General features: G+C 52.9%; 1 protein-coding gene across 2 annotated transcripts in view; it reads right to left on the reverse strand.

The window, feature by feature from the left end:
- EIF2D (eukaryotic translation initiation factor 2D) overlaps positions 1-24,985 on the reverse strand; it is a 315,356-nt gene that overhangs the window by 84,648 nt on the left and 205,723 nt on the right. For both annotated transcript variants that reach the window (XM_085624121.1, XM_085624123.1), the window contains exon 12: positions 18,107-18,202. In XM_085624121.1, the coding sequence (XP_085480247.1) occupies positions 18,107-18,202 (96 nt within the window). The remainder of the gene's footprint in view (positions 1-18,106; positions 18,203-24,985) is intronic.

The raw sequence follows: 24,985 nt of genomic DNA on the forward strand, positions 1-24,985 counted from the left end.
TTGTAGATAGGCTGCTATTGCTGTTAAATGGATACGTATTGAGGTGTATGCCAGATTGCATCGGTATAGGTGTAAGAGGTAGCAGATTATGTTTTGAATGGATGCGTCTAGCGGGTTAATGTCATTGTTGTTGCAGTAAATGACAAACCTCTTCCATTTAGCTGCATAGCAAGCTCTGGTAGTGGGTCTCCTGGCCTCCTTGATGATCTCCATACAGTCAGGTGGCAGGTTTAGGTAGCCAAACTCTAAGACTTCAGGAGCCAGATTGCCAGGTTCAGCTGTTGCGGATCTGGGTGCTGAATTTCGCCATGGTTCTGCGTTAAAAGTGCGGGTTTGATCCGCAGCCTTTGATGCGGCACCACGGAAAGTTCCAGAAAGGTGGTGTACCATGGCTGGCGCGCCCACGTTGGAGCAAGTAGGATGAGTGTCAGTGAGTGCTGTCGCAGTTTGCGTGCCACCAGCGGTATTAATGGCGCTGGGGGAAAAGCGTACGCAAATCTGCCGGACCAGTTCATCCATATCGCATTGCCCTGCGACTGTGGATGTGGGAACCTGGCGGCAAAGCTTTGGCATTTTGTGTTTTCGTTTGTGGGGAATAGGTCTATCTCTGGATGACCCCACTGCTGGAAGTACGGTTGGAGTACTGATGGGTGTAGCTCCCACTCGTGCATCTGGTGGCTGTGTCTGCTGAGCAGATCCGCCATCTGGTTGTCCTTGCCGGGGAGGTGTTCCGCCATGAGGAATATGTTCCTTTGAATGGCCCACTTCCACATGCTCTGAGCCAGATGAGACAACTGTGGAGAGTGTGTTCCTCCCTGCTTCTGTATGTAGTACATGGCAGTCATGTTGTCCGTCCGGATCAACACGACTTTGTTGCACAGGTGTACTTTGAATGCCTTCATGGCTAGGAAGATTGCCATCAGTTCCAGAAGGTTGATGTGCATCTTCTTTTGCTGTGTCGTCCATAGTCCCTGCACTGTGTAATTGAGTACATGAGCTCCCCATCCCTGGAGAGAGGCGTCCGCTGTCAGTACTATTTGTGGAACAGGCTCTTGGAACGGTCGGCCCTTGCAAAGGTTTTGTGGATTCCATCAATGCAGAGAGTTGTATGCCCGACCGCTCACCAACACTAGGTCTTTCAATTGCCCGTGAGCCTGATTCCATTGACGTGCCAAGCACTCCTGAAGCGGGCGCATATGTAGTCTCGCGTGTGGGACTATGAAAATGCAGGAGGCCATCATGGAGTGCTGAGGTTGGAATTTGGAGATCAGCTGTTGCATGCTGTTGATTCTCACTAAAGTTGGCTGAGCTGTGGCAGCCAGAGTGTCGATCGTTGCGCCTAAGTACTGTTGTACGTGCGCAGGTTGGAGACTTGATTTTGGGTAATTTAGTGAGAATCCCAGACCGTGAAGAAGGTGAATGGTGTGGGACATGTGGGTGGCACATTGGTGTGCTGACTTGGCCTGAACTAGCCAGTCGTCCAGATAAGGGAAGACGTGAATGTTTTGTCTTCGCAGATGCGCGGCCACTGTTGCCAGGCACTTGGTAAAGACCCTGGGTGCTGTTGTTACTCCGAAGGGGAGAACTTTGAACTGATAGTGATTCCCTTGAATAGTGAATCTGAGGTATTTCCTGTGTGAAGGGTGTATTGGTATGTGGAAGTATGCATCCTTCAGGTCTAGCGTAGCTAGGAAATCCCCCTGACTGAGTAGTGGGAGAACCTGCTGGAGGGCGAGCATATGGAAATGCTCCGATAGTATATATAGGTTTAGGGGTCGCAGGTCTAGGATAGGTCTGAGCGAGCCGTCCTTTTTTGGGATTAAGAAGTACAGAGAGTACACCCCTGTGCCCTGCTGGTCGATGGGCACTACTTCTATTGCCCCTTTTGCGAGCATAGCAAGCACTTCTTGCTGGAGTAAATCTAAGTGTTCGGCTGACATAGGACGGTGCTTTGGTGGTATGTTGGGTGGAGTGGAAGTTAGTTCTAGACAGTACCCATGTTGGATGATGTCCCTGACCCACCTGTCCGTGGTGATGTTCTTCCATGCAGACAGGAACAGCTGGAGTCGTCCCCCGACAGGTGTTATGTGGTCGGGGGGTAAGGAGAGGGCGTCACTGTTTGTTTTTTGGAGAGGACCTGGCGTTGCCATAGCCACGTCCCCTGCCTTTGGTGCTGGATCCACGATATCCACCCCTGTTGTTTTTGTCATAGGTGCTTTGTGCGCCACTTTTAGTATACTGCTGTTGTGACCCCTGACCCCTTGTGGTGCCTCTATTTCCAGTGCGACGAAAGGAGCCACTACGAAATTGCTGCGTTTGCAGAGCCCCCATTGATTTCGCAGTGTCAGTGTCTTTTTTTATCTTTTCTAGGGTAGTGTCAACGTCTGGGCCGAATAAGAATTCTGTGTTAACTGGTAAGTTCAGAATATTGTTTTGGATCTCGGGTTTGAAGCCGGAGATTCTTAACCAGGCATGACGTCTTAGCATGACGCTTGTGTTTATTGCCCTAGCCGCTGTGTCAGCTGCGTCAAGGGCGCATTTTATGGATGCATTAGTGAGGAGTTGTCCTTCTCTAATGAGTAGCTCCGCTGACTCCTTATACTCATCTGGTAGATGTTGGAGCAGTGACTCCAGCGTGTCGTAATGTGACCTGTCATAACGTGCCAGGAGTGCCTGTGTATTGGCAATGCGCAGGATGTTCGCTGCTTGCGCTGCAATGCGTTTGCCCGATGTTTCTAGTACTTTTGACTCCTTGTCTGGGGGAGGAGCATCACCAGTCGTTTGTGAGTGGGCTCTCTTGCGAGCATTGGCAACCACCATGGAGTCTAACGGCAATTGACCCCTAATGTATTTAGGGTCACCGGGTGCAGGCTTGTATTTTTTTTCAATCCTAGGATTTAACACCCGGGCTCTTGTGGTGTCCTTGAAAATGTCTTTAGCAGGTTTGAGAACCCCTTTTAACATGGGCAGGGTTTTGACAGTTCTTTCTGAAGATGCTAAAGTGTCGAGCAGGAAGTCTTCCTCAATGGCATCAGAATGGAGTTCCACCCCATGATGAGCAGCAGCCCGCTCGACGAGGGCATTAAATGCAGCTGTGTCCTCGGTAGGAGACGTTTTGACGTTATAGAGTTGCGCATCTTGAGTATGTGGCGCGACACTTTGGTCTGTGGGGTCATCCCATACCTGATCCGGGTCTTGTAGGTGCTCATCAAGATCTACGTCCCCAGGGTAGATGGAATCTTCCCCGCCATAGTCCTGTATTGCGTCCGATTCGGAGGGGGTAGGAGAAAAGGACTGCGGATCTGGATGGAAGTGTTCTTGGAGCACTGGTTCCTGCTCCGCTGGCAGTTTGCGTATAAGAGGAATTTTGTAGGGCTCCTCTTCCCTAACTGGCGTTATCTTGCGCTTGTGGAGCATTAACCTGCCAGTGTCGGCGTCGATAAATTGTGGCCCCGAAGACTCTTGTTCTGTAAGGCCAGAGGTGGTGGACTGTGTGTGGAGGACACGTGTCCGAATTTGAAATAGTTTCGGTGCCGATGCCGGTGGCAGCCCAAACGTAATGTTGGAGGGCTCCGAGTGCACTTTACAGGGTTTGGGTGTGTCGGGACCCGAGATAGAGTGGAGGGTTGCCCGGTCACGGATGCGTTGTAAAGATGCGGAGACCTGCTGCACAGTGAACGCAGATGGTGGTTTGATGGGCCCCTTAGTAGTAGACGTCGAGGCCAGCCCCGACATTTTTGTAGGAAGGGGGTCACTGGCCTGAAGGGATGTATCGACAGTCGACGTAGTCGAGGACTTAGTCGGCGCCGGTGCGCTAGGCGTTGTCGTAGCCGGGGCGGCCATCTTGACTGCGGAGGTTATGGCCTTCGGTGTCGGCGCCGAAGGTCTCGGTGCCGTGCGGTGCCCGAGGGCGTGCTTTTTCTGGGTGTCAACCGTATCCGCTGCAGTGAGCTCGGCGCCGAAGTCTATTTGTACGCGGTCGGAGCCGACGACTCTTTTCGGCGTCGGAGCAGTGGATGGTTTCGACGCCTTCGATCCGACCACCACCAGTTTCACTTTCGTTTATGAAGGGACTGGAGCGATGGATGGTTTTGGGTTTAACAACCCAGTCGTCTTCGGTAATAGTGGCTCTTGCAGAGTGTTCGAGGCCGGACCGGAAGGTGGGGCCGAGGAACCATGTGTTTGATCTTGGGTAAGGCCCGAAGGCGATCCCTCGACCGGAGCCTGATGACGACGTACAGTTTCGGCCTCCGTTTCGACGGATTGGCCTAGCTCTTCGGGAGAGCTGTCTTCTTCGGCCCCGTAGGCCTCGTCGAAGTCTCCTACCTCATCGACGGTTTCTTCACGTCGAAAGATCACTTCGTCGTCGTCGTCCGATCGGGAATCGTGTTCTGAAGCGGGGCTAGAGACTACTTCTTCCACGCTCTCGGCGTCCTCGTCCTCGGTGCTGAATATGTTGGTGGGAGCAGGCGCTGCTTGCTGCGCCTCCAGCCTCGCTGCCCGTCGGTTCCGCAGAGTCTTCTTAGATCGGAACCGTGCACAGGCCATGCATTTCGATTCGTCGTGATCCGGCGAGAGACATTTATTACAGACGGGGTGGACATCGATATGAGGGTACTTTGCGTGGCATAACGGACACCTCTTGAATGGAGTCCTCGATTCCATCGTCGATCGAACTTCGAAGTTCGGACCAAACTGGTCTGAAGTTGGAAGAGGGTGCGGAGCACTAAAGCTAGTAGTCGACACCGAACGGTAACTATACCGACGAGAACTAAAGGCCTTTTGGCCTAAAACTAAGTATTCCTAAGTTGAGCTAAGATACTCACATCCGAACCCAATGGCGGAAAAAAACAATCTAAGGATGGAGAGGATGCCCATGCGCACTGTAGTCCAGGGGAGGAGCCACCTATCTCGTGATACTTCGAAGACTCTTCCAGGACAACAATGTGCAATCATCCGGACCCAACACTAGGCGGCGATCTATGCACAGATATGAATTCAGCAGCCCACATGCCTCGAACCTAATGTTTCTTACAGATATATCGTTACCGAAGGTAATTAACTTGTTCATCTGAAAGAAACACGTTAGTTATAGATTCCTTACCTTAGAATAGATACTCCAGCAATATCAAGCCGGGAGGTGGGTCAGCGAACCAAGATCACACCAGAAAGTCCTGGAGAACAGAACGGCTAAAGAAGCCGTCTCTCCGGACTTGGCTGTCAAGGCAGTAGTGTTTGGTAAATGTGTGCAACGAAGCCTACGTAGCTGCCTGACAGATGTCACTGAGAGGCACTCCTCTCCCCAAAGCAGTAGTTGCTGCCGACGCCCTGGTGGAATGGGCGCACAGCCCCACTGGAGGCTCCTTCTTTTCCAGAGAATAGCAGGCTTTGATACACAAAACAACCCATCGGGAGATAGTCCGCTTGTGTACAGCTCGAGCTTTTTTGGCGCCCATGTACCCAACAAAGAGCTGGTCATCCACCCGGAACTGTTTGGTGCGATCCAGATAAAAGGAAAGCGCACGTTTTGGGTCCAGACGGTGGAGCCCCTCTGTCTCTTTCGAAGGATACGGAGGCGGAAAGAAGGTGGGCAAAGTGATGGCCTGCCCGATGTGAAAGGCAGTGACAACCTTGGGCAGGAAGGATGGACGAGTCCTGAGAACTACCTTGTCCAGATGGACAGACAGGAAAGGAGGCTTAGATGAAAGAGCCTGGAGCTCGCTCACTCTTCTGGCAAATGTGATGGCAACCAGGAATGCAGCCTTAAGAGTTAAAAGCCTCAAAGGACAGTTATGAAGTGGTTCAAAGGGGGCGCACATTAAATAAGTTAAAACCAGATTCAAGTCCCACTGAGGCATAACGAAAGGAATAGGAGGAAAGAGATGAATTATGCCTTTCAAGAAACGATTGACAACCGGGGACTTGAAAAGAGAAGGCTGATCTGGAAGCCGAGAGATAGCCCTTGATAGTGCCCAGAGCAGAGCCCTGCTGGGCCAAACAAAGGAGGAACAAGAGAACCTCAGAAAGAGGGGCAGAGAGGAGATCCACAGCCTTTGCTGTGCACCATGCCACAAATTTGTTCCACCGACAGGCGCATACCGTCTTAGTGGAGGGATGACTGGCTGCCAAGATAACATTGCAGACTTCAGGAGGCAGGTTAAACGACGTCAACTGCCGCCACTCAATCTCCACGCAAGGAGGTGGAGGCTAGATAGATTTGGGTGAAGGACCATCCCTTGTTGCTGCAACAGAATATCCTCCCGAAGAGGCACACAGGTTGGAGGATCGATGGCCATGTTGAGCACCTCGGGATACCAGACTCTTCGTGCCCAATCCGGAGCCACAAGGATGACTTGGGCCCGGTCGAGCCTGATCTTCTTCAACACTCTGGGCAGAAGTGGTATAGGCGGAAAGGTGTACAACAGACCGCAACTCCACTCGTGACGAAAAGCGTTGCCTTGAGAGTGCCGCCTTGGAAATTCCAACTCGCAGAAGTGCTGGCATTGCTCGTTCTCTGCAGTGGCTAATAGATCTAACCAAGGCTCTCCCCACTGTCGAAAAAGACCTTGCACCACCTTCAAGTGAAGACGCCATTCGTGATGCATCATGCACCTGCGGTAGAGTTTGTCCGCCCTGGCGTTCAGGGAACCTGCCAGGTGTTGAACCACCAGGGATATGCCCTGATGTTCCAGCCATGTCCAGAGGCGGAGGGCCTCCTGACATAGGGTCACCGAACACACCCCGCCCTGTTTGTTGCAGTACCACATGGCGGTGGTGTTATCCGTGAACACCTGCACTACTCTTCCCCGGACAGAGGGAAGGAATGCTTTTAGTGCAAGACGAATCGCCCGAAGCTCCAGAAGGTTGATGTGGAGTCCGGACTCCGCTGGAGACCACAGGCCTCTGATCTCTGCCTCTCCGATGTGGCCGCCCCATCCCAGAAGGGATGCGTCTGTCACCACTTTATGGTCTGGTTGGGGAGGGGAGAGGGATCTGCTGTTGACCCAATTCTGGTTCGTGAGCGACCACTGCAATTGACGTGCAGTGCCCTCCGAGATCTGGACGCAATCGGACAGATTCCCCTGATGCTGCACCCACTGGAGCTTCAGGTCCCAATGCAGAGCCCGCAAATGCCACCTGGCATGATCAACCAGCAGGATGCAGGAGGCCATGAGGCCCAGCAGCCTCAGGGTCATCCTCACCGAAACCCGGGATAGAGGCTGAAAGATGGGAATCTTAGCCTGAATATCCCGGATTCGCTGTTCTGGAGGATAGACCCGAAACCGCGAAGTGTCCAGAACCGCTCCGATGAAGAGGAGCTTCTGAGAGGGAATCAGGTGTGACTTCGGCACATCGATGGAGAACCCCAGCGAATGAAGGAGGTTGTCCGTAGTCTGGAGGTGGGAAACGAGTGCCTGGGGTGAGCCCGCCTTCAACAGCCAGCCGTCGAGATAGGGGAAGACTGAAACCCCTGATCTGCGCAGATGAGCTGCGACCATCGCCATCACTTTCGTGAACACCTGAGGGGTGCTGGTAAGGCCAAAGGGGAGCACGGTAAATTGAAAATGCTCGTGGCCTACCGTGAACCGCAGGTAACGCCGGTGGGCCAGCAGGACGGGGATGTGTAAATAAGCGTCCAGCAAGTCCAACGCTACCCATCCAGTGTTCCAGGTCGAGTGCAGACAAGACCTAAGCAAGCGTCAGCATCTTGGACTTCTCCTTACGGAGGAAGCGGTTGATGTCCCTGAGATCCAAGATAGGACGCAGGCCCTTGTCCTTCTTGGGGACCAGACAGTAGTGGGAATAACAACCACGACCTACTTCTGGGACAGGAATGCGCTTGATGGCTCCCTTGGCCAAGAAAGCCAACACTTCCTGCTGGAGATGGGCCAGATGATCCTCTGACAGGCGGTGGCACTGCGGCGGCATGGCTGGAGGGGTAGCCTCGAACTGGAGGGAGTAGCCCCTTCGGACTATCTGCAAAACCCACCTGTCCGATGTGATGATGTGCCAGTGGGGGAGGTGATGGCGAATCCTGCCGCCCACTGGCGTGTGATGGGCCTGAAATGTCGGACTAGGAAGGTTTGGAGGCTGCTGCAGAGGGGGGTTGGTGGACTGGCCCGGCCGCTGGCCTCCGGAACCACGACGGTTGTTCCCACATCCCCAGCCGCGCAAAGCTTGCTGCGGCCTATGGCTCTGGGCGGGACGTAGCGGGGCACCCCTTCCGTAGCCACAAAAGGGGCAAAAAGCAGACTGCGCAGGGCAGTTGGAGAGGCCCAAGGACTTGGCCATAGCCCATGAGTCCTTGAAACGCTCTGGAGCGTTGTCTGCTTTGTCGCCAAAAAGGCGATGGCCATCAAAGGGCATGTCCTTCAAGGTGTTCTGGACATCCCCCAAAAAGCCAATCGATCTCATCCAGGCGTAGCGACGAAGGGCTACAGACGTGGGAATCGTCCTACCTAGGGAGTCGGCGGTATCCAGCCCACAACGGATGGCAAACTAAGCCGCATCCCTCCCTGCGGCGACAGCCTGGTAAGAGCACTGTTCAGGCCTCCTCCGGACACCGAGGCAGCACCTGTGCAACCATATCTCACACAGAGTGGGAATAACGGCTCAATAGATATGTAATGTTTACCGACCGCAGTCCCAAGCTGGCGGAAGAGAACATTTTCTTCCCAAAATGGTCGAGCTTCTTGGATTCCCTTTGTGGTGGGGCGGTAGGGAATGCGCTCTTGGAAGTGGAGGCTTGGACCGCCTGAGGTTAGTCCTGACCGCCAGCATAGAAAGTTCGAGGTTGAGGGCCTCGGCTGCCCTAAGCAACACCACTGCACACGACACTCCCTTCTCCGTAGCCACGGTAGGAGGAGACAACATGCCAAGGTCAGGAGATGTGTCAAGACCACTGGCATCCCCCAGGTCCTCTCTCCAGTCTTGCTCAGATCCCATCTGATCAGTTAAAGGGTTACCTGACCCCTCCCAGTCCTCCTCCTCATCCTCAGGTTGCCAACCTGGGCGAAAAGGGACCCCATGAGTGAACAGGGACACAAAAACCCCACTCTGTGCTGGATCCAGCGTCAGATGAGGCTGGTCTGGCTCCGGGCCCACTTCGGGATCAAAGACGGGGTCGACGTTGGCCGCCCAAAGATGGCATGCATCGCTTCGTAGAACGTACGAAGTTGGGTGGGAGTCGCACCAGATCCCGGAAAGGGAGTGATGCCCGGACTAAACTCTTCGGGCTCCGCACGCGGAACATCTGGAAGGGCACCGCCCGCATCACTCGTCACGTCAGCCGACCGACAGGGAGAAGTCGAAGAGCGACGATGCTTCTTCGACTTCTTTTTGTGCTTCGACTTACCCGACCCCGAGTGCAAAGACTTCGATGACTTGGACTAGTGGTGATTGCTCCGCGACCGGTCCCTCGACCTCCCTCGCGACCGGGACCTCAAACGGCGCTGAGCCGACCGCCGGCACTCAAGCAGCTTTCGGGACTGCTCCCGCAAAGCCTTGGCACCATCGACCGGCAGTCGGAGCATGACTTGGGGTCGAGGTCGTGCTCCAGGCAAAAGAGGCACACGCGGTGCTGATCCGCAAACAACATCAGTCGGGGACAGGAGCCGCAGGCCTTGAAACCGGGCATCCCTCGTGCACCTGGAGTCGTAGACCCAAAAAAGATGTCGACAAAAGTCGAGAAAAAGTCAGTCAAAAAGTGACTGGAGGTACCGCTGGCTGGCGCTGAAAAGAAAGAACTGACGTCAGCGCGCGAGGGCGGTGTCTATGTAGCTACCGCAACGCCATCCCGGCGACACGACGCCAAAGACGAACGTGGATCCGACTGACGCCACCTTCCCACGCGCAGAGGTACTGCTGACGAAAAACTTTCTGGATCCAGTCTGACGCCTGGGGGTAATTCTAAGGTAAGGAATCTATAACTAATGTGTTTCTTTCAGATGCCAACCAATAGTAATCAATGAGCAGGCTGCAAGCCTGTCTATGTGCTTGGTACTCCCACAATATGTCTTTTGCATGCGATAGGCTTGACCTAAAAAAGTAATATATTTTTAGTTTTCTTCTGGAATCAGAATTATTTTTTTATCCGCATGACGTGCTTGGCAAAATAACCGAGTGGATTAATACATCCACTGCAGAGATTAGGCAGTAATATTTAGGCTCAAATCCCAGCAGGCCTAATTCAACCTTCCACTGTTTTTCGACTGGCACTAATTTGTCTGATGCCAACGTGAAGTGAAATATAGCTGCAGGACCCTGCATTCCATTATAATCGATACACATTTCATTTTAACACTTATTTTTGAGTGCTCCCACTGTTGGCAGAAATGGGATTTGAGCAGTGTTAAATTGATTTTATCAGAATCACACATTAAGATGAAGTGGAGTGGAAGGGTTTAGAACTCAAACACAAGTTTACTTTTACCAAGTAAAATATTCACTTTGACAGTAATATTAAAATTTGAAAACAATCAAAAAACTCAGATCTACTGCTCAACGGGAAACAGCCTTTACAACGAGGTAAATAGATTGCATGCCTTTGCCTCGCAGTTTTTAGCAAGCATATTTTTATAGTGAATATGCATTTACAACGCATGCCAATATTATGTATTTATGGTAGGTTGGGGGGTGGGAGATTGTTGGACCTGGCCTCGTGGCGTGGTCCTTAACCCCCTGGATTGTGGCCGTTCCCCGCCCCGGCCGTCACGGGCCACCCGTCTGGACTGCACCAAGGCCCTTCACCCGGAGCTACACGTGGTCGCATACCCCTCGTGGCTCCGCCATCTTGTTGGCATCCACGTCACACCGTGCCCCAGCCGGCGCGACCCCGCTCAACCCAGCCTCGACCCCAACGAAGCCCCGACATCGAGGCACCACGAACTGGCCAGGGGGTGCCGCAGGAACCATTCATCGCCCCGGCGGAGGACAGTATCGATGGGACCCCCAACTGTCCTCCCCTCTCGAGGTGTGATCACCCTGCAAACTCCCATGGGCCTGGCGCCTCTCCTGCTGGGCGTCTGGCCACCTCCACCCGGCCACTCCGCCCCCTCGGGCGCATAGGTCCGGACATCAAAGGGCTCCAGACCTATATCTGGGGCGACCCCACCACAGCTCGGCAGTTGTATCCCGGAGTCGAGAGCCCTGCTGATTGAATCGCGGCTGACCCTACGGAGAAGAACTCTTGTCGGAACCATCACGAGCCCTGCTGACTGCGTCGCGGCTCCCTCCTGTGAACCCTTTTCTGAACCACCTGGAACATCGGAGCCCTGCAGACGCCGTCGCGGCCCAACCTCGCTGGAACCTTCCTCGGAGCCCTGCTGACGACGTCGCGGCTCGAGCTGAACAGAGACCATCTTGAGAGCCCTGCTGATTGAATCGCGGCTCTCCACGAACTGTACGCCAGAGCCCTGCTGACGCCGTCGCGGCTCGACCCCTCCGAGATCGGAGGTCCTCCAGCGTGAGGATAAGAACTGGGCCCCAGGTACCCTCGTACCACATTCCTGCCAAAGACTGTCCCGCTACCCCTACCCTTCCAAAGAGACATTGAGACTTTTGGTGGATCCCTCGATCCCTTCGTGTAAATATTGAGCTCGTAACCTTTTATTGATGATAAAGAATTGCTTGTCTTGAGACAACCTTCTTGAGTCCGGTGTGGTGGTGTTACTGTGCTAGTACGGGATAGGAGAAGGATCTCTCAGGAGACTTCTCGGCAGCGCTCGGCTACTTCGTGCAGTGAGAGGGCCCCCCCCTTGGTGGTCTCACCGACTCCTCGGGGTCCGCCTTCCAACATTTGGTGGCCAGCGACGGGATCCGAGCCGAACGCAGTACGTACCAGCCAGTACCCACTAGCTACCCATCCAAACGAATAGCATCATGAGCAGCCAGGAAAACAACGCGACAATGGAGTTCCAGCCCGAACGGCTGGAAGAATATACGCACAAAGAATTAAAACAGTTCTGCAGAGACAAAGGCATTGCAACCACCAGCCTCGGTACCAAGGAAGAGATGCAGAAAGCTCTGAGGGCATGGTTGGAGGCTGGGGCAGGCCCCTCCCAGGAAGAAGGGCCCTTGCCCCTGACGGAGACCACAGCAACCGCACTGACCCCGGCAACCGGAGGAAGAAAGAGCCTAGAAACCGGCCTCTCCGAGGAAGAAATACGAGAGCGGGAAAAGGTCCGGAGCCACGAACTAGAGCTCGCCCGACTGCGGCTGGACGGCGAACTCCAGCTGGCAGAAAAGAAACTGGCCCTCGAGCAGCTACGCCTTCAAGAAGAAATAGAAGAGAAGAGACGACACCGGGAGTTGGAGGAAAAGAAACTAACTCTTGAGCACGAGCGCAGTCTCAAGGAGCTCGAGATCAAGGCCAAGAACGGAGGGACCAACACCCCCAGTACTAGAGACACTCTACCGCCCCCCGAGGCCAAGGTGCATATCCCGAAGGAGGTCGTCAAGGAGTATTACAAGAATGACGATATCCAACAATGGTTCAAGGCCTACGAGGTGGCCATGACCTCCCATCGGGTGCCCCGAAAAGACTGGGGCGCAGGCCTGTGGGGGCGATTCCTGAGTGAAGGGCGGGACACGCTGCTCCAGCTACCGGAGGAGGTGATGACCTCCTACGATCACATGAAGGAGGCCCTGCTCACCCGATACGGGCTAACAGCGGAGATGTACCGCCAGCGGTTCCGAGACTGCAAGAAAATCCCGGGTACCACATGGGTGGAATATGTGGACTTTTTCAGTCGGGCCCTAGAAGGGTGGATCAAAGGCAGCAAAGTAACCACCTACGGACAACTGGTCGACCTCATCGTCTGGGAACACCTTTCCAATAATTGCTTCGTGGAACTGAGACAGCACCTCCTCGACAGCAAAATGACCGACCCGCGAAAAATTGCCGTCGAGGCCGATCGATGGGTCAACTCCCGGGTCCCCCGGAGCTCAATGGGGGAGTACCAGAGGAACCCCAACGGACCCCCACGCCAGCGCGGTGGGGGGGGAGGGCCGAACAGGAACCGAGACCCTCCCGCTGGGGCCCCCAGGAGCCCCCCTCGAGGGCCACCGCAGCCACATCTCTCCCCGAGCCTAGCGCGAAGGGTGGGCCCGGCCCGACCCGGACCACGGCCACCCGTGACCTGCTGTGGCTGCCAACAAACCGGACACTTTGCCAGCGACCCGGCCTGCCCCTGAACCGAAGAAACGGGGCCGGCGGGCCCCCGCCCCGGCAGCTGACAGCCGCCGCCTTGGGGGGAGAGGAGGAAGAAGAGGCCCTCGACCGAGAAAACACTGAGTGGGAGCCGGCAGCCATGTCCCTGGTCTGCCTGGGTAGCCGAGAGATGGTACCCTGCACCCCCATCCCAACCAACACCCAGAAGTACCGGCAGCAGGTCACGGTCAACGGACAACGGGCCGAAGCCCTTCGCGACACCGGCGCCAGTATCACCGCTGTCCGCTGCCACCTGGTGACCCCTGAACAGATTCTACCGAATGTGCTGTGCCCGGTGCGGACGTCCGACAACAGTGAAAGCCTATGCCAGATGGCCCTGGTCCCCTTCGAGTGGGGAGGGGTGACGGGCCTGCTGAAGGTGACGGTGCGCGACGACGCCCCGGTCGACTGCCTCCTGGGGAACGACTTGGAGAGTTCCCCCTGGGCTCAAGTAGAACGACGAGAGCACCTCCGAATGTTGGGACTGGCTGATTGGGCCTGCGCCATCACCCGGTCCATGACCGCCCAGGCCCCCCGCTCCTCCTCGACCTCCGGGACGGCCCGACCCGAGGGGCTCACACCCCCTCCCCCCAGCAGCGAGGAGGAGGCGGACACCGACCCCGGGCCCAGCGAATCCTCCCCCGAAGAGATGGCTTCTCCGAGCGCCCTACCAGAACTGACGCAATGGCAACATGAAGGGGGCCCCACCCGAGAGCAGTTCCAGCAAGAGCAACAGTCCTGTCCCTCTCTCGAAGGGGTCCGACAGCAGGCGACCGCGCAAGCCAACGGTGACCAGACCGGCACCCACTGGATCTACTGGGCCGAGGGCCTGTTGTACAGTGAACAGAAAGTGGCAGAACTCGGGGCCGGCCGCGTGTTGGTGGTCCCCCTCCGCTTCCGGGAGTTCCTTCTCAACCTGGCCCATGATGTGCCCCTCGCCGGACACTTGGGGCAAGACAAAACGTACAGTCGTCTGGTGACCCACTTCTACTGGCCTCGGATGCGGAGAGATGTGGACAACCACTGCCGGTCCTGCCAGACCTGCCAAGCCAGCGGGAAGACGGGGGGTCGGGTCAAGGCCCCCCTCCAGCCCTTTCCCGCCGTCAGCACCCCGTTTGAACGAGTCGGAATCGACATTGTGGGACCCCTGGACCCCCAAACCGCCCTGGGCCACCGCTTCATCCTGGTCCTCGTGGACCACGCCACCAGGTACCCGGAGGCGGTCCCGCTCAGAACTATAACGGCCCCTGTGGTAGGCCGGGCCTTGATGGGGATCTTCTCCCGAGTGGGATTCCCCAGCGAAGTGGTGAGCGACCGTGGCACGAACTTTATCTCCAGGTACATGCGGTCCCTGTGGCAACAATGCGGGGTCACATACAAGTTCACGACCCCATATCACCCTCAGGGGAACGGGCTGGTTGAGCGGTTCAACCGAACATTGAAAGGGATGATCCAGGGCCTGGAAGAACCCCTCAGGCGGAAATGGGATGTCCTGCTGCCCTGCCTCCTGTTTGCCTATCGGGAGGTCCCGCAGAAGTCCCTGGGGTTCAGCCCGTTTGAACTATTGTATGGGCACCCGGTCCGCGGACCACTCAGCCTGGTCAAGGAGGGCTGGGAGATGAAGCCCCGAGGCGCCCCTCCTGACGTCTACCGATACCTCCTGACCCTCCGAAACCAGACCCGCAAGTTCCGAGCCATAGCCGAAGCCAACCTCGAGGCCAGCCAGGAGGACATGAAGCGGTGGTACGATCGCAACACTTCTACGGTAGAATTCGAGCCAGGTCAGAAAGTATGGGTCATGGCCCCGGTCGAACCCGGCGCCCTCCAGGACAAGTGGACCGGGCCCTTCAAGGTGGTGGAGAAGAAAAGTCCCGTCACCTACCTGGTCGATCTGGAGTCCCCCCGGAACCCCCTCCGGGTCCTACATGCGAACAGGCTAAAACCCCACTTCGCCCGGACCGAACTGAGCCTGCTGCTGGCGACCGACGAGGGGAGCGAGGACGACTCCGAGCCCTTGCCCGACCTCTTGCAATCCGACAGTCACGATGGATCGATCGAAGGGGTCCAACTCGCCTCGTCCCTGACCCCGGAGCAGCGCCACGACTGCCAGCGATTACTGCGGGACTACGCAACCCTCTTCTCTCTCACCCCGGGGGTGACCCACTGGTGCGTCCACGACGTCGACACCGGGGAGAACCCCCCCATACGACACAGAGCCTACCGGGTGCCTGACCGAGTGCGGGCCTGCATCCAGGCCGAAGTAGCGAAGATGCTGGCCCTGGGGGTCATCGAGCCTTCCGACAGCCCGTGGGCCAGCCCTGTCGTCCTGGTGCCCAAGGCCGCAGCTCCCGGTCACCCCCCGGAGTTGCGATTCTGCGTGGACTACCGAGCCCTGAATGTAGTAACCAAGACAGACGCACACCCGATACCCCGGGCCGACGAACTGATCGACCGCCTAGGGGCCGCTCGCTACTTGAGCACGCTGGACCTCACCGCCGGGTACTGGCAAATCCAGCTCACCCCCGGCGCCCAAGAAAGATCCGCCTTTTCGACTCCGGATGGGCATTACCACTTTCGGGTGATGCCCTTCGGAATGAAGAACGCCCCGGCCACCTTCCAAAGACTGGTGAACAAGGTTTTGGCCGGGCTTGAGGCCTTCAGCGCGGCCTACTTAGATGACATTGCCGTGTACAGCAACCACGGGGCCGAGCACCTCCTCCACCTGGAGGCCGTCCTGGCCGCCCTCCAGCGGGCCGGGCTCACAATCAAGGCCAGCAAATGCCAAATCGGCCACGGATCCGTGACCTACCGGGGCCATCAAGTGGCCCCCCTCCAAGCGAAGATAGATGCCATCCAGACCTGGGAACCCCCCACTACCCAGACCGCTGTCCGGGCCTTCCTGGGCCTCACCGGATACTACCGGCGGTTTATCCGGGACTATGGGAGCATTGTTGGCCCCCTCACAGAGTTAACGTCCAAAAAACAGCCCAAGAAGGTACACTGGACACCCCGCTGCCAAACAGCCTTCGACACCCTCAAAACGGCCATGTGTACTGCTCCGGTGCTGCAAGCCCCGGACTACCAGAAGGAGTTCGTGGTACAGACGGACGCCTCCGAGTATGGGATCGGGGCCGTCCTCTCCCAAACTGACGAAAGGGGGCTCGACAGACCAGTGGCCTTCATCAGCCGGCGACTACTGCCCCGGGAGCAACGCTGGAGCACTATTGAGCGCGAGGCCTTCGCTGTGGTGTGGGCCCTCAAGAAGCTCCGGCCCTACCTCTTTGGCGCCCACTTCCGGGTCCAGACCGACCACCGGCCCTTGCAATGGTTAATGCGAATGCGGGGCAGGAACCCCAAGCTGCTGCGATGGTCCATCTCGCTACAAGGGATGGACTTTGACGTCGAACACCGGCCCGGCAATGACCACGCCAACGCCGACGGCCTGTCCCGCTTCTTCCGCCTTGACGAGGAGAATCCCCAAGGAGATGGGTGACTCTCCATGCCTTCGGCTGGGGGGGACGCCTGTTGGACCTGGCCTCGTGGCGTGGTCCTTAACCCCCTGGATTGTGGCCGTTCCCCGCCCCGGCCGTCACGGGCCACCCGTCTGGACTGCACCAAGGCCCTTCACCCGGAGCTACACGTGGTCGCATACCCCTCGTGGCTCCGCCATCTTGTTGGCATCCACGTCACACCGTGCCCCAGCCGGCGCGACCCCGCTCAACCCAGCCTCGACCCCAACGAAGCCCCGACATCGAGGCACCACGAACTGGCCAGGGGGTGCCGCAGGAACCATTCATCGCCCCGGCGGAGGACAGTATCGATGGGACCCCCAACTGTCCTCCCCTCTCGAGGTGTGATCACCCTGCAAACTCCCATGGGCCTGGCGCCTCTCCTGCTGGGCGTCTGGCCACCTCCACCCGGCCACTCCGCCCCCTCGGGCGCATAGGTCCGGACATCAAAGGGCTCCAGACCTATATCTGGGGCGACCCCACCACAGCTCGGCAGTTGTATCCCGGAGTCGAGAGCCCTGCTGATTGAATCGCGGCTGACCCTACGGAGAAGAACTCTTGTCGGAACCATCACGAGCCCTGCTGACTGCGTCGCGGCTCCCTCCTGTGAACCCTTTTCTGAACCACCTGGAACATCGGAGCCCTGCAGACGCCGTCGCGGCCCAACCTCGCTGGAACCTTCCTCGGAGCCCTGCTGACGACGTCGCGGCTCGAGCTGAACAGAGACCATCTTGAGAGCCCTGCTGATTGAATCGCGGCTCTCCACGAACTGTACGCCAGAGCCCTGCTGACGCCGTCGCGGCTCGACCCCTCCGAGATCGGAGGTCCTCCAGCGTGAGGATAAGAACTGGGCCCCAGGTACCCTCGTACCACATTCCTGCCAAAGACTGTCCCGCTACCCCTACCCTTCCAAAGAGACATTGAGACTTTTGGTGGATCCCTCGATCCCTTCGTGTAAATATTGAGCTCGTAACCTTTTATTGATGATAAAGAATTGCTTGTCTTGAGACAACCTCCTTGAGTCCGGTGTGGTGGTGTTACTGTGCTAGTACGGGATAGGAGAAGGATCTCTCAGGAGACTTCTCGGCAGCGCTCGGCTACTTCGTGCAGTGAGAGGGCCCCCCCCTTGGTGGTCTCACCGACTCCTCGGGGTCCGCCTTCCAACAGAGATCTCACCCCACAAATACATTGTTTTTAAATCTAAAAATAATGTGTGGTATTGGCATGCAATGTAAATGCATAATTGCAGTAAAAACATGCATGCTAAGAAATGCGAGGCAAAGGCATGCAATGTATTTACCAGTGTTGTGCCGTCGTACAACTCTGCTCAACAACCTGCAACTTATTCACTAGGCCACATCACCTTCCAGAACCAGAGTAGGCTTACCTGGTAATAAGGTCATCCCATTTTAGCTTTGCCACTTCTTGGTACTCTGAGCGCTCCAGCAGACAGTCGCAGAGGATGGGGTCCACTCTCACCAGGCTAGGAGGACAGATAATTAAGGTCAGAAAAGTTGGTTCTACAGTCTAGAAGAAGATACTTACCAACAACTGCAACCGTCCCAGTTCTCATGACATGAGATGATATCTTTCCCAGCCTTACAGCACTAGCCATTTGAAAGCACAAGACCATCAGTTAGAACTCTAGTATCACATGGACCAGTCCATATCTAAAGTGCGTATTCAAAAACTTTCAGTATCCAGATTTGGTTCATTGAGGTACTTTAGTCCTCATACATGAATGGCCACCTTTGGCATAACAAAGTTTTGCAAACAATAAACCCACTTTGCGTAAAGTGGCTTGAGAAATCACAACTTCAACATCAGACGGTGATAACGTGGAATCTCCTTACTAGAATGTGCAGTTCCACGAAAAGACTGACAACATTCTACAGGTAGTGAGTAGAATTCTAGGGGAGGAAATGAAGAGAGGCAGCGATGTAAACAGTGCAGAATTCATAACAATCAAACCAAATTACTTGGGCATATGGGATTTTTTTAAAGAGCAGTGCTTCCACATGAAAGCTTTCCTAGCGCATCATTTCACCTTAGCTCTTATGCTTTTCAAAATGAGCGTGGTTTCCAATGGCACTACTGGCAGTAGTCCCATCCACTTTCTGACACTGAGTGAATAGGAAAGGGTGCTCAACAGGCAACTAGGTGAGTGGGCCCCTGGGAGATCAAGATTCAGGGGCAGTGTGTGGGTGCCCCTCAGGATGTTCCTGTAACAGGGTAACAAACACGAATGGCCACATTAAATCAGGCTAGCTCCAACATCAGTCAATAATCTTCAATAAATCACCTGTTGTAAGCTTCTGGGGTTTATAATTTGGTCGTGAATGTGTTCCAAATTGTGTATGTGACAGATCTGGAATGTATTTGTGTTTGGGGATGAAATCCAGTGTTTTGCAGTCGCTCATGAGACAGCAAGGGGTCAATCTATACTTATGTGCAGGTTTTCTTTATATTTTAAACAGGGTTTTTGTTTTAACATTTTACTCTAAAACAAATAGAAAAAAATTACCTTTCCGATATCCTTATCCATGGCTCTCCCACATTCATAACAGGTTAGAAATGAAGTGCCCCAGCAAGAACCCCAAAAAAACGATTCTAAAAGAACATTTTCACTATAAGAAGTGTAGCGCACTTGTGCGCAAGCATACACCAACATGTGTGAACTGTGCCCGTAAATAGGATAGTCACCTACCAGTATACTCAATTCCTATGTGTTTCACCACGAAGGTAATTGTTCCTTACTTTCGCGTCTAACTGATTGGGAAAAAGTACTAAAGAGTTTAAAAGGCTTAGAGAGGGGTAAGTATATGCTTGAAGAAAATGAGCAGCGTTGAACATTATACCCAAAAGCTGCATTTCTTTTCTTGAGAATGATTCCGGTGAGCTCTGCCTCTGGATTTGCTCACACTGATGACCTCTGATAGGAACGTGCCTTTGGAAGGCTAAAAAGCCACCTTCTCTGGTGCAATGAGCAGTAAATACAGGAGAGCCTGAACTCCTCTATGTAGTAAGATCTTTAAATGCAAGAGAGTGTACATATCGTGACAATGGCTTAGGTTGCTTTGTTACCTTGAGTACGACTATTTTAAACGTAGATGCTCACAGTCCAAAGGGTTTCATCCTTTCCAGGTAAAACTTCAGAGTGCTATTTCGACTGGAAAAGATGATGGGGTCTAGGGTTGGAGGACTGGGAGGAAAATGTGTCTGTTTAAATGCTATTTTGCATGAAAGAAGGCAAGTCCTGGTCCTTATGGAATGCTCCTAATTAGAAAAAGCCTCGAGCTTGCCCATGCACCAGGTATTCCAAGTTAGGATGAAATTAACACAAATGAAGGATGGAACAGTAAGACCAAAATGGGATTTAAGAAGGATAAAGATGGAGAGACTGATGAAATGATGCATCACTTCAGTTTCTATGGAAATGTTTCAGAAGAAATATTAAAATGTGCGGCAAAAGCCAATCAGTGATGTGCTCAGAAATAAAGCTAAATCCCAGTTGAGGCGAAAATGGAAATACTGGTCAAAATATAATCCAAATAACTTGCTCAAAGCTCAGCGACAAAAATCTTGCAGCTTTGGAATGGTTTGCTAGTGGATAGCTGCACAGCAAAAAATGGAGGGTTGAAAAATCAACATGCCTTTGTGGTACTGTAAATTTCGGAACCATGTTGGTAGCATGGTCCTACCCTGCCGATTTTGGTATCAGCGAACCGCAAATGACTAATCCGGTATGTATGAGTATTTTCGTTATGTTTCACCGATGAATTCACCGTGTATACCAGGGGTACTCACAAACTTTCTGTCGGGGGCCAAAATTACAGTGTGGTTAGTGGCCGAGGGCCGCACTGGTAGGGGTGGAGTCAGTGGGGGCGGGATCAGTGGGGGCGGGATCAGTGGGGGGGCGGAGCTAGAGTAAAAAAAAAAAAACTTCCAAAACATGATTAGGCAATGCTGTATTTCACAATCAGATGCAACTACAAAGAGCACATTTTGATAATACATTTTTATTTGAAGGCATTTAGTGAAAGTAGAACAGCAAGTACAAAGGCAAACATGATGGGGAAAAGTCTTTCCCAAGGCACAGAGTTTATCCACTAATTTTACATTTCATGTCCGCAATTAACTTCTTGTATTCTGGAACCTTTTCAGAGAGTGCAAGTCTCATGAGGTGATCCAGATGTGCATCAGTCAGTTTGTTTCTTAGTTTGTTTTTTATAGCACCCATTGTAGAAAAGGAATACTCGCATACAAATGTGGAGCCAAACATGCAAAGTATTCTCTGTGCCAAGGTAAAAAGAATAGGGAATTTCTCAGGTGGCACACTTTGCCAGAAATCTTCTGGTTCCTTCCCCAAGAAAGAGGACTCGAGCACAGAGCTGAATTGCATGTCAATTAGTTCCATCTCAGCTTGTGCCCTTTTCAAACCAAGAAGTTCAACAGCTTCAAGATTCCTTGCACTAACCATCCATGGATTTTCTACAAGTCTGAAAAGTGGGGTGAGAACTCTGAACTGCGAAAATCTCCTCTTAATGTCCCCAGACACTTCCTCCAGATAAGTACACAGATTGAGACTGGACAACATTTCCTGAGCTTTTTCAACCCTCTGTGTTAAAGCCTGCAACTTAGGAAAGTGTGTGAGATCCCCATCGTTCATCTGCTCTCGGAACAGCTCGAGTTTACTTTCGAAGGAGTATATGGCACTCATCATTGAGGACACAAGTTTCTGTCTACCTTGAAGTGCCAGATTGAGTGTGTTGAAATGTGAGAAGATGTCACACAGAAAATGGAGCATGGTGAGCCATTGCAAGTCATATAATTCTGGGAAGGACTGCCCTCGGCTGATTACAAATTGTTCAATTTCAGGAAGCAAACTAATAAATCTTTCTAGCACTCTACCTTTGCTCAACCACCTAACCTCAGTATGCAACAACAGATCTGCATATTCACTTTCCGCATCCCTCAGCAATGATTTAAAAAGTCTGTGGTTGAGTGCTTTCGCTCGAATATAATTAACAATTTTAACGACTTGCTTCATAACCTCATTTAGTTGCCCTTGTTTTATTTAGGCGCATAATGCTTCCTGATGGATTATACAATGATAATCAATTAAAGTGGATGATTGAAGTTTTTTCCTTAACAGAGATACAAAGCCCTTCTCATGTCCAATCATGGAGGGTGCCCCATCTGTAGTGACACTTACAAGATTGTTCAATGGCAGGTGATGAGTATCAAAGAAATTACACATGCTGGCCAATACATCCTCTCCTCTTGTGTGACCATGCAATGGCAAAAGGCAGAGTAGCTCTTCCTTTGGAATGATTCCTTGTTCCAAATACCTCACCCAAATCATTAACTGTGCCACATCACCTACATCTGTTGACTCATCCACAGCAATGCTAAAGAAAGGGGACAGCTTGACTGCATTGATGACCTGCGCTAGAACATTGTCACCCATTGACTCGATGCGACGTGTGCATGTGGAATCTGACAGTTGCAATGCACCTATTTCCTTCATAATGTTTGCTTTATTAGGATAGTTGGCAAATAAAATGTCTGCTGCCGAGAGAAAACACTTCTTAACCAGCTCTGCTTCTGTAAATGGCTTTTTATGTTTGGCAAGTAAGTAGCAAATTTGGAAGGATGCCTCGGTTACTGCCTCGGATTCTTTCATCTGGCACAGAAAGAGCTTTTGTTGGGATACAAGTGCTTCCTTTAGTGATGCCACCTTCGCAGAACGCAGTTTGGAGTTCAGTGGATAGTTTGCAGTGTATCCAGAGTGCCGCGTTTTGTAGTGCCGTTCCAGATTATATCTCTTAAGCACATTTACTTTCTCTTTGCAAAGCAAACAAGTGGCTTTTTCTTTTGGCCATTCCACAAACAAGTACTCTTCTTCCCATGCTTCCTGGAAGGTCCTGTGTTCACTCTGGATCGATCTGGGTCGTTTGCAAGGCTTGGAAACTGGACTGTAGGCCATTGCGGAGCTCTCCAGCTACTTTGTTACTACACAATAAGTAACACGGACCTGGATTCGGATTTTGCGCCCGACAGCACCCTACGACTGGTAGACCGACACACTCCACGACCGATACTGCGTCACGACCGATGGACCAACACCACTTCGCGCAACAGATCTGTGAGCAACATCAAAGTAATGTTTTGTTTAAACATACAACATAATGGGTAAACCTGCACATGTCACTCAATAGGGATTTGAAATAAATGGCATGCCCAGACACGTATTTAAAAGCACACGTTCACGCGCAGGTATCTTGGCGCTAAATAACAGATGTTTGTTGCTACCCAACTCATTTTATCGACCTCAGATGCATGAAGGGCAGGACCCGCCGGGATTTGACCCTGTGACCATGAGGTAGAACGCAGGCACCTGCAGTGGGCAAGGGGAGGGCCCTGGTTTCAGGTGGGGACAATTTTAACAAAACATTGTAGCTTAACTTTGGCCTATATGCCAGCTGGTATCTATGCTTGAGGCCGAACCCGATCAATCAACCGCCATCAATCAATGCCCCTACTTCGTGCAAATTTGTTCACGCGCAAAGCTACTTTAAAACAGAGCCAACCAAATCTCACATAATAGGATATTTTGCTGTTTATGTTTGCACTGCTTTTGTGGAAAAGGGGAGGGAAAGCGCTGATGACAGAAACTGCACGGCTGAGAGACAAATGGCTTCTGATAGCACTTTGAAGCGTATTTGGGACACGTATCCCAATTTGTCAATGTATTTTAATGTCTGAAGGCAGTGCGTGTTTTTCGCGGTGCCTGGTAGTGGGTCACAAAGGTGTGACTCATCCAGTTCTTGGCCTTTCTGGTGAACTGACGAGGGGATAGGGAGGAGGCCAAAAAGGGTCACATTTAGAGCTCTGAGATTTACAACTGACCTTACATCCTCATATGCACAAAACATGAAAGCCATGTGGTTAGCAAAGGGCTGCCAAACAAGCAGCACTGTCACACAACATACACCGTGGAAAATTCAGCCTCAACTTACCATGCCCTAAAACGCATCACAGCATAATTACCTACCAGGATTGTGAATCATGTTAGAGGACACTTTACTACTGATTAACGTGAACAATAATTGACCACACAATCCAAAGAAAAGAAAGAGATTGTAAAGGTCCTTTTGGCGCACCCAGCCATACACAAAAGGAACTAAAAAGATCTTCAGAGCGAACACAATTTACTGTCCTGCTAATAAACAATCCAGTTCTAAACTAAATATCATAACATACTCTCTGCTAACCTCATAATCATGTGCCAACATGCGAGAGATCGATGGCCTCCCCAGATTACTGCAAAAGGGGGCCCAATGCTATTGTGATGGTAGTTGTTGATATACAAATGCAAATAACATGAAATAGTATGATTACTGTTTGCTCCAAACACACGTCGATGGTCAGCCCACCCAGAGCAGCTCACCAATCCGAAAATGTATTTTCCGGTACAAGGACAACTATACTTCACATTAAAAGTTGATTCGCACACAAACTAGCTCCCAACATATCAGAAACTGCCCTTCACTTGACTGTGATAATCATTAAAATATTGCACTTTCCCCAAACCCTAGAATAGTTTCAAGAACAGTACTATGTGAGAGACAATTTAGTAAACCACTAATAGAGAAGCACCCCCTGCGCCATCAGCTAGGTAACGAAAAAAAAAACAGATGGGTTTCATTCACTATTAATTATTCCGGTCCAAGAACACAAATAAAAGGTATTGCGATTGGCAATCGTCTTCCATCTCTAGAAGAGCGGAGTGGGGTGAACGTGCAGCAGGGCGATGGTTGATGGGAATTAGTGGCAGTAAGCAACTGCGGGGCCCGGCAGTGGTCAAAACAACAAGCCGAGAGCGCCACGCTGCACAAGGAGGAAACTGCGGGATTGCGCAAACACACGATTGTGCAGGCCTGGGATGATCTTCTCAAAACGCTCACACCACCAGACATCGCAGAACAAGACTCACAGCCCCCCAGTGACGCTGATGTGTCCCCAGCGCAGTAAGACACTTCCTCCCCCCTACTCTACATGGCGTTTTGCGCCGCCACCAATCATGACGGGGCTACATGCAGCAAGCTGATAACTAGACAGACTGCGGGGCCCGGCAGTGGTCAAAACAACTATTTTGTGCGTACAAACAAAAACATACCAGTTCAGGCGAAGAGACGCTTTTCCGGACACCAGGCGGCTGCGAAGGTTCTCCGGGGCTGCGGGCTGGAAGGACGACACCAGG

This window comes from Triturus cristatus, chromosome 1_1 (assembly GCF_964204655.1).
Source record: "Triturus cristatus chromosome 1_1, aTriCri1.1, whole genome shotgun sequence".
NCBI lineage: Eukaryota > Metazoa > Chordata > Amphibia > Caudata > Salamandridae > Triturus > Triturus cristatus.